General features: G+C 45.7%; 1 protein-coding gene across 1 annotated transcript; it reads right to left on the bottom strand.

Moving 5' to 3' along the window:
* Positions 1-846: 846 nt before the first annotated feature.
* On the bottom strand, positions 847-10,403 carry LOC114597083 (transmembrane protein 254-like). Its single transcript, XM_028729189.2, has 4 exons — positions 10,226-10,403; positions 8,758-8,861; positions 6,872-6,931; positions 847-5,716 (listed from the first exon to the last, which is right to left on the bottom strand). Exons 1-4 carry the CDS (start codon positions 10,337-10,339, stop codon positions 5,599-5,601), a joined length of 396 nt encoding a protein of 131 aa, XP_028585022.2. The 5' UTR covers positions 10,340-10,403; the 3' UTR covers positions 847-5,598.
* Between the last annotated feature and the right edge of the window lie 227 nt (positions 10,404-10,630).

The raw sequence follows: 10,630 nt of genomic DNA, 5'->3' as shown, positions 1-10,630 counted from the left end.
ATGATTCCTGCAACTGCATGGGGTTGGACTTCTAAACTCTACAATTCTATGTTTATCATTTTGGAATCGATGGGGCATGTGATGAGAGAATATGGGAAGCCAAACGGAATGTTGTTTTATGAAGAACACAATAACCTGCCTATCTTTCTTGCTTTCGATAGAGGGAAGTTCTCACTATAATAAGGTTGGCAAACAATGATCCAAACAACTGAAAAAAGTTTAGAACTTTGCTTAGTTGGCATTGTTAAGTTAGAGCTCCTCCTGCTGGCCTTTCTGTGAACATGATCACAGTGATCAGGGTTGTAGATTCAGGCCGTCATGCTTCTAGTCTACCGGTTCAGATTTAGTTCTCTGCTTATTTTATTTTTTTACCTTTTTCTCACACTGTCAGGTGTTGTTGCTGTTGCTGCAGTTGCTTCCAGTTACTAGTTGTATTTCATTATAACGACATCTGCTGTAGCATGCTAGCTAAGAGAGCAAGCTAAAAATCAGAAAGCCCCAGCTTTGACTGTTGCCTCTCTCCTGCATTCACCGGGAGATCTTTGGCAATCCACTTTCTGCGCGCCGCCCCCCCCCCCATCTGCAGCATGGGGGATAATACTGATTTCCATTACAGGGCTGTTAAAGTTTACAACAATATAACGCTCATTTGAACACTAGAAAGAGCTATGCAAATGTTAAGGATTATTCCATTGTTTTTCAAATGGTTATGAGATGCCTTTAAATGCTGTAAAATGAATGGTAATGTTACAGGATTCGAGCATGTGAAATCTTCCTGCACACAGTGTCTATGTGCAATACTTGGTGATCAAAATAAAGGTGGGGAAATACAGGAAGAAGGCTGGAAACAATGACAAAATGTCTTTATTGGAAAGAAAGCTGCAACACCAATTTAACCAACTAAATTGTATTGGAAATCTTCTGGGTGTTTCAGTAACATTATCTTCCTGCCCTAATCTCCATCGATTATTCTTTATTACCACACTGCAACAACCTTAATCTTGTCTCTGGCTTAATGCAAGCAGACTAGAACCAAGAAATCCAGGATTTTGATAAATGCAGTGGAACCTCAGGTTATGTACTGTCCTCCTTACGAACGCTATGGGTAACGAGCTCCACTAACCTGGAAGTAGGTTTCCTGGTAGCAAACTTTGCCCCCGGATATGAGTGGAAGTCACACAACAGCAGCAGCGGGAGGCCCCATTAGCGAAAGCACGCCTCAGGTTAAGAACGGTTTTGGGTTGAGAATGGACGTCCAGAACGAATTAAGTTTGTAACCAGAGGTATCACTGTGTATGGGTGGGGAGCCTATATTTGCCTACAGTTCCTCACACCTCATGGAATGCAAGTCTAGAATTACCGTATTGGTCTGAATATAAGCCTCACTTTCCCCCCAAATTCTGACCGTGAAAAGTTAAAGTGCGGCTCATATTCACAACCTTATGGTATGTAGCTAGGAGCGTGGGGCAAACAGCTCCAGGAACACGGCAAAGCAGCACCCGCCTCATGCGTAGTCCCCCATCCTCTCCCCCAAGGCTGGAAAGGGAGAGAGCACCCCCAGTATGCAGCGGTTTATATTCGGGTATTTCTTTTTTTCTCTGCCCCCCCCCCCAATTTTTAAGGTGCGGCTTATATTCGAGACAATACGGTATCCTCTGGCATTCCTGAATGGCATTTGAATCTATCTGCCCTTGGAGGGAGGAGACTGAAAAGGCCCTACGTGCACTTGGCCTCCTCAATTTTCGGCTTAATGTGTATCCATGTCTACATGGAAATTTTGTGCCAATTAGAACAGGTACAGCAGGAAGTTCTCCTGTCACCTGCCTCCTCAACTGGTGTGACAAGCAGTTCCCAGGGGTGGGGCACGGTGAAAGATAGAGGAGCACGTGGATGGGAACAGCTGCCAATGCCTTGTCTTCTACAGTATTGAGAAATGACAAGATCTCTTTCCTAGTGGGCAAAATGAGAGGGGACACCTCCACAGGCGAGTCCCTTCAGCTCTTTATCATGTGGAAGGCCCTGGGGGAAGAAACTGGCATGCCAGGAGCTGCTGAGGAGTTCCATGTTCTCCCTCCAGAAAGGACGCCCATTCCCCTAGTTACCGTCCCTCATCCGACAGGATGACTTTCCTGTGCTGGTGCTGAGAGACTATGACATTCTGTTCCCAGAAGTTTATCTTGATCTCTTCCCTCCCACTTTTTCACAGGCATATCAAGCCACATTTTTTCAGAGGACTTTCAAATATTTCGTTAGTCTGGTTTCCAAACATCTTTACTGCTATTTTTAATGCCTGGTGTGTTGTGTTGTGTTGTTAACCTTTTCTTTTCTTTTTTACGCTTAATGTTGGCTTGAGGAGAGATTGTCCTTTACAGGGCTACTGTGAAACTCCATATATAAACTGTCTGGGCATTCCGATGTGGACAATATGTTCTCAGGCCAGTTGCAAACAAAGACAGATTCCTGCATATTCTCCAGCAAGGACAATGCACAGTTTTGTCACATCACCCTTTGCCAACCCTCTGGGGGCAACATGCCAGTGGTGGGTATGGACAAAAGTGGATGCGACCACCCTACACTGTCACACATGCACTCACACAAGTCAGACACTACAATGAAAGTAATCCAAATTGGTTGTGCCTGTTTTGGCAAGCCATTTGCTCTTAACACATCTGTAGTGTGAATGCAAGAACAACATGTTTGTGTATGTATACACATGCACACTTGTACAAATTATCTGGCCGTGTTCCTGGGATGCCCAAGTGCATTTCCTCACCAACTCCTTAGCATTCCTGCTGCAAACAGAGGGAATTGAGGAAAGAACCCAATACGATGACACACAAAAGCAGGTACAGTGGTACCTCGGGTTACATACGCTTCGGGTTACATACGCTTCAGGTTACAGACTCCACTAACCCAGAAATATTGCTTCAGGTTAAGAACTTTGCTTCAGGATGAGAACAGAAATTGTGCAGCGGCAGTGCGGTGGCAGCAGGAGGCCCCATTAGCTAAAGTGGTGCTTCAGGTTAAGAACAGTTTCAGGTTATGTACGGACCTCCGAAACGAATTAAGTACTTAAACCGAGGTACCACTGTATTGTTGAGTCAACCCCTTCATCCTATTAAGGCCTGGTTATTGTTCAAAATTTCCTAGAAGGTGGTGGGGAAACCCAGGCTGCATTAGGAATCCTTAGGGGGCCCTATACTTTGTGTTTTGGAACCCCTGCTTTAAGGATGTGAAACCACCACCCCATCCTTTGTAACAATTTCAGGGCATGCGTTATATTTTAGAGAGAATTATTAGATTTATTCAAGGCCAGCAGTGAGACAGCTCTCGGAAATTATCAGCTCAAAATGCAGCATTATACCAATTAAGCACCCTATCTTAGGACACATTTTTATCACAAGAGGCAACAGTCAAACAGCTCACCATGTTTCCCTTCAAGTATTAACAGTATAAAGAAGCAGCAGAAGCTACCTTTAATCATCCAGACAATACCCAGGTAAACGTAATGTGTTAAAGAGGTGATTCTCAATACAACAAGCATGACGGAATATGCAGGGTGTTCAAGCACAAAGGCAAAATGCTAAAACTATGAGCAGCAGTGTTCTTAAGAGCTGCCTAAAAATAAATCCAAATGAGACACAGAGTTTGAAAGACATTATAGGCATTTCAGCAGAAATCATCAAGAGAATGAAAAGTCCAAACCAAAGGCAAGAACTATGGTCTAATGTGGCAGAGAGTCCCAACCTTTATATATTTGCTCAGGCACAGAATCAGCGGACCTCTCTCCTGCACCAACATAACAATGGCATGCACTACAGTAAAAATGCACTGCACTAATACAAAATGCTAAAAAGTTGGTGGGGTGGAGGGGTTTATTCAAGCTCTGTGCTGGTGCCCTTTGTTTCTCACCTTCATTCTGCCCCTGAGTTTATACTAGTGAAAAGTCTCTCTAGAGAGGGTAAAATCTTGTAAACCACTTCACCCTGCCAAGCAATGCCATGCCAGGGAAAAACTGCACCAGTAATTTTCCTTTCTCAGATCTGGGTGGTGGCACTGCATAACACGTAGATACTAAACATGTACATAATAAATAGATACTAAACACATTGGCCAACACATCTATGAATTAGACACCCACTCATCTGACAGGCACTGTTAATTACTTCCTCCAAATCCAACTAACGTGCTGTTTCTAAACCTTCCCCACAGACAGCTCTGTCTATCACGACACAGCTTGGATGAGGAACGCCTAATGAAAGCTCTAGCAAAGCTTTCTCTCAGATTGAAACTAGTAGACCTGCTTTGATGTACCGTATTTCTGGGGGGGGGGGGATCTCCCCTAAATAATTTAAGGCATGTAATATAAAACTACCTTTTAACAGCACGTTGGATCTCTGAGAAATAAATCTGCCCCAGTGGGGTTTCTTGGTCTTGACTGCAGTTCTTATGTGGTCACAGCTTTCTCTCTCTCAGCCTTTTGCACTTCAAGAAAAGCTTGCGCCATGCCCAAGAGTTTAGTGCCACGGTTATTAACTAAAGTGCTTTGCAATGCATGCAGGTTGTTAAGAGAGCACCAAGAAAACATAAGAGCAAAACCTGCTGGTAGACCATTATAAATCAGAGGGGTGGTGGCAGCGTTTGTGGAGAAAGATTGCAAGATGTTCGGGATGCAATGCTGACCACATCTACTTGCAGATAAACCCCTTTAAACTCTGGGTGGGAAGGTGGGTGAGAAATAGAAGAGGTTTATTTCTCAAGAAAGGGGAAGAAAAGTTAACCAAGCCACCTGCTAAAACGGGATGCCCAACAAGGATAATCTGCACTGTTGCACATTATTTTGTAATAGTAATTAATTATTATTATTATTATTAAGCACAGCTAAAAGTACTGATGGAGTAGCATTAGCCCTCTTGGTCTATGGTGCGAATGAAAATGCCACCTTGCCTCCCAGTCACAGCTACACCCTGGACACAGTGTGGCTGCATGTAGAGATCAGTACTCACAGACCTGCTTAATCTGCAGTCCTTACCTGCAAAAAGGGTGGCAGGGGAGGGGAGAAAGAGGCTCATAAATGAAGGGGACTATCCATACAATCACTTGTAGTGGACAATCCAGCCATGGATGCAGGCAAAACCAGGGGAGCAACAGACACGTGCAAGTTGGGCCCAAAGGAAGATGCCTCACCACACTTCTATACAGCTCAGTTTATGAATAAGGCTACTGTTAGACCTGAGAAGTAGAGGCTATAGGTTGCTCTGTGCTTGCTCTGTTTGTCACCCCTATTTTAAATTGGTCCTATGCAGATATCTTGTGAGTGTTGGCATTTTGGTCCTGACCATTAAGAACTGGCTTTATTTCCTTGATCTAAAAAGAAAGGCTCCATCCCCCATTGTCACAAGCTAGTTTCCTTGCTTTGCCCACAGCTGCAAAACCTGCAGAGGAGACGTCTGAAAGAAATTTCTCTTTCCAAGTGAAAGAGAAGATTGCCACACTTCTGAACGCACAAAAAATATTTAGGAATACACCCATCCCTCTCCCTGAAAAATATACCCCAAAGCTAGAATGTGTTGGAACCTTCTCTTCTGGCTGAATCCTTCACCAACTTTTCTTCTGTGGGTTGTAGGTCAACAAAAAGTAGAGAGATCCCATTCCAAAGAAAAATGTTTGAACCAACCACAAACGCTGAGTTGAAGGGTCTGTGATGCCTTTCATCCTGCAGTGAAGAGACAGACAGATAAAGCCTGACATTTCTGCATGTATTACTTAAAATCCAAGTTAAGTAGATAGATGTCTATTTTGCCCTCAGCTGCTTGGAGGATGGGCGGAAACTGAAGTTGGGCTGTCATCCACACCCCTGCTCCCTCACCAGAATCCTTCAGGGAACTTTCCAGAGTGGCATGTGATACACCAATGAAGGAAAGATATCAGCAATGCAGTCACTAGTTCCAGATAACCTCCAAACAGGGTTTTGAATCCAAGTGCATATATCTGGGATTAAGAACCATCATACTGTTACTCCTCTACTGGCACTCACACAGACCAGCCTACTTACACAGTCACTGGCTCCTTCTTGTGCTTCTTTTATGTTCTTTTATTTTGCTTACTTCATTTATACGTCCCAAAGCAATTAACAATACAAAATCATCAACAATAAAGGCATATATAAACACAATGCAGATAAAGGCCAGGATAAAATTCTGATTACAAGGCTTCTTAGAAGAGGAAGGTCTTTAAGAGGTGCCTAAAAGACAATAGACAGAGTTCTCAGGGGTAGGTGCCACCAAAATTTAAGGTCCAGTTCCCGCATTATACGGAGCAGATCTCCTGATGAGATGGTATCTGCAAGAGGCCCTCTCCTGCAGAATGCAACCATAAGTTGTATATATAAGGTGCAAGACAGCCTTTTAGGTATCCTGGTCCTCAGATGTATAAGGCTTTGTAAACTAGTGCCAGCGCCTTTATTATTATTATTTAAGAAACCTGACAAAAGGATGAGGGTACGTTCACCTGCCACAGCTGGGTTGGGTTCCACTGCACAGCACACCTCATTGGTTCAATGTTGGAAAGCACTGGTTGCTTTTTAAAAGCAAATTCAACAACAGCTCCGAAGTCGGTCCTTGACAGAATTTACTTTAGACCCAATTCTTGCAGATAAGTTGTGAAGATTATTAAAACCTGTGTGTCACTTCCATACCACTTTAGGCAGCGAGAGGGAGTGCTCATGCATTTCCTACAACACCCCATATCCGTACCCAGAAAACCAGCTTACAAGCCCAGACACAGCTTTGCCATGCTATCTGCTGTTTAGGAGAGGGCAGAGGTAGGTGGAGGTATAAGAGAGACCGGAAATAAAATAAAAATAGCTTACTTGCATAGCTTGAGGGTATATAATGCTTCCCCAATGTGGATTAACCAGGTAATTAAATATCTGAAAGGAAGGAAAATAACACCATTTGTAACTGGCGTAAATTAAAGCGAGATAAGGGTTAGCCCAAAACATTTAGGTATTCCCAGGGGGAAAGCCAAACACATTCCCAATCACCAGCTAATTAACAGGGGACACAACCCTGTTATTTCTCATGCAAGCCCTTGTGAAATGGACAGGAGTTCACTGAAGCAACGCAAATATGCTTTGTGCAATGCCTGTTCATTTCGGTAAGCATGGCTTGTGCAAGAGAAACACACAACAGGTGCAGGAATGGGGTTTTCAAAAAGCAGGCAATCATTCTGCCCTGCCCTTTACATTAATGTGCATATTTCTAATAACAAGTTATGCATAGCCTAAACCGGACCAGAAACACTACACAGTCCAAGTGGAGTAAGGCATGTATGGAGCTGCTCTTTAACCCATAGCTGCCAACCGTCCCTTATTTGGCGGAAAACTCCCTTATCCCAGCGCTGTGTCCTGCTGCTGTCCCGGATTGATGATGTCCCTTAAATTTCCCGGGTTTCATGCTCGCCCGGCTCAGGAGGGAAGCAGCGGCTCAGGGTCCTCCGCCTCGAGAGAGCGAGCGCATGAGCTACCGTGTCTTCGTCTCTCCCTTTCCCCCCTCGGGGGCACATTGTGAGGAGACGGGTGGCAGGTGGCGGGCAGGCAGCCCCTCTTGCGAGACTTCTGCCGCGCTGCCAGGGGAAGCCGGAGGCGGCGGCGGCTGAGGAGGTGGCCTGAGGGAGGAGGAAGAGGCCTGAGGGAGGAGGAAGAGGGAGGAGGAAGAGGGGATGGGGAGGGACACAGAAGGGCGGCACTTCAGCCGCTGCCGCGGCGCCACAACCACCTCATGCCGGGCTCACGGGCGGCATGGGCGAGAGTCTCTCTCCCTCCCTCCCTCCCTCTCTCTCAGGCAGGGAAGGGCCGATGGAACTCTTCGCCCCAGGATGACGGCAGCCCCAACGTGTTGCTTATAAATCATTTGTCCATCCATAGTTCAAATTTTTACTACAAGTTTTCTGTCAATCTTACCAATGTATGTAACTCTTTACAATAGCTTTTCAAATAAATTATAAACTTTCCCCATTCTTTATTAAAGAGGTCCTCTTCCTGGTTTCTAATTCTATTTTTTATCTTTGTTGGAAGCCGCCCAGAGTGGCTGGGGAAACCCAGCCAGATGGGCGGGGTACAAATAATAAATTATTATTATTATTATTATGCCTGTAAGCTTTGCCATCTTGACGTTGTTCATCAGTTTTGTCTGCCACTCTTCTTTGGTGGGAGTTGTAGACCCTTAGGATCATCTAGTCCAACCCCCTGCAAAACACAGTCAGTCACAGCCAAAGCAGCATGGCTCCATGAGTGCGGGATTTCTGTATAAGCTAAGCCAAAATCCCTTATTTTGGCTGCTGATCCCTTTTTTCGAGGGTGCTGGTCCCTTATTTTCAAATCTGTAAGTTGACAGCTATGCTTTAACCCAGGTGACAAAAGTGCTCAGGGGAGATAATTATGGGCTGGAAAACTACCAGAGGAAGAGGAACACACGTGTGTCGGACTGGTTTTTACAGTTAAAAAGGAAGGAAGAGAAAAGAATGAGGCCCTGGGTCCATTGTTAGAAACTCTACAATTCTATGACTCTATAATCTCCAATACATTGCTTGACTGTAGCTTGCTCTTACATTTCACTTGTCCCTCCCAATATGCAAGGAGAAGCACATACATATGGCTGCATATTATATTACTCACCCTCCCACCCACCCCCAAAATCCCCACTGTTGGGTGAGCAGAAGGAATGTGAACAGGTAAAAGATGAGAATTCAGCTTACCCGATATCGAGAAGAGTTTTATGGTTTTCCACCAAATATTTAGTGACGGTGCCTAATGGTCCCAGAAGGTCATAGGGGATTGTTGAGGGTGAAAAGACTGCCCACTGAGGTGTAAGGAGGAGGAGGGGAGAAAGAGATACACATTTAAGTAAGCATACAGGAGGTATTGTTTTATTTACTTCAGCTATACCACTTAATATTCCAAATTCCTAAGCGGCATAGAGTGGTACCTCTGGTTACGTACTTAATTTGTTCCGGAGGTCTGTTCTTAACCTGAAGCACCACTATAGCTAATGGGGCCTCCCGCTGCTGCTGCACCACCGGAGCACAATTTCTGTTCTCATCCTGAAGCAAAGTTCTTAACCCGAGGTAATATTTCTGGGGTAGCGGAGTATGTAACCTGAGACGTATTTAACCTGAAGCATATGTAACCCGAGGTACCACTGTATATACGTGTCAACATAACCCATCATCCTGCAACATCAGAATTCACAACTTTTGTGTTTATCCCCCAGTATCCATACATAATATATGAAATTCGGTGACATCAATACAATGTGGCACAATCCAGAAATTAGCAGCCATTTGACCAGGGGTAGGCAACCTAAGCCCGTGGGCCAGATCCAGCCCAATCGCCTTCTCAATCTGGCCCACGGATGGTCTGGGAATCAGTGTGTTTTTACATGAGTAGAATGTGTCCTTTTATTTAAAATACATCTCTGGGTTATTTGTGGGGAATAGGAATTCGTTCATTCCCCCCCCCCAAAAAAAAATAGTCCAGCCCACCACATGGTCTGAGGGACGGTGGACCGGCCCACGGCTGAAAAAGGTAGCTGACCTCTACATTTTACAATGCAGGGTGTGGAGGACCCTGAAACACTGGACTTGGGCAAGAAAGCCCACAGCTGATGAGATATCGGTCTAGATCCCCCTAAAAAAATAAATCACAATTATCATATAATGTACTTCCAGAATAAACCTCACCAGTACAGTGTGTGCTATGCATTAAAGCAGGCTGTCTTCATGAAATGCACTAAAAGTGCACTACGGCGAAAAACATATTTATACTGGACTCCAATCAGGGATTCAGCTCCCAAAAACCTTTGAGTGGAGGGGGGGGGGGAGAGACAGAAACAAGAAAAATGGCCTCTATTTCAGAGCAGCAGAAAATAACTCAAGATTCCGGGGTTTGTTTTGTTTTTTTCCAACCCATTCATTTCAGTGGAAGAGTTAAAACACCTGCTGGAGGCTTCTACCCTGTGCCCAGTTGCAGTGGAGCTGTCAACGTTTCCCTTTTTAAAAGGGAAATTCCCTTATTCCGAATAGGATTCCTCGCAAGAAAAGGGAAAAGTTCGCAGCTATGACTATGATGCCCGCACGTCCCCCCCCCCCGTGCCCTTTGGAGCCGTGGCGCCCCGCGCTTCCCCGCACCAGGTGCCCCGGGAGCCTCCAGGGAGGCTGCGCTCACCCCGTGGTAGCTCAGGCCGACCAAGATCGCCACCATTACGAACAGGTTGGAGCGTCGGAAGTAATCGGCGCGGTGCTCGGCCTGGGAGTCCATCGAGCCTGCCACCCTCCTCATCTCTTCGGCGATCGGGTCTGTTCTCGCCGCCTCTTGCGAGCAGCCCCAAGCAAGCGCTCCGGAGAGGCGGGGCGACGGCGCCGTATTTGCATTTGGGGAGGAGGAGGGTTGGATTAGGAGGGATACGAGAGGCTCACTGCCGCGGGCTCCGCGCTGCCGCCTGCTGCTTTCTTCCTCTCGGGCAACCGCGAGTGCGAGTCCTTGTGGCAAACTGCTGGCGGCAATTCGCACAATTTAGGAGTCGGAAGAGGTCCCCAAGGGTCATCTAGTCCAACCCCGCCTGCAGTGCAG

Source organism: Podarcis muralis, chromosome 6 (assembly GCF_964188315.1).
Source record: "Podarcis muralis chromosome 6, rPodMur119.hap1.1, whole genome shotgun sequence".
In the NCBI taxonomy this organism is placed as follows: Eukaryota; Metazoa; Chordata; class Lepidosauria; order Squamata; family Lacertidae; genus Podarcis; species Podarcis muralis.
This window is presented reverse-complemented; position numbering and strand designations above follow the sequence as displayed.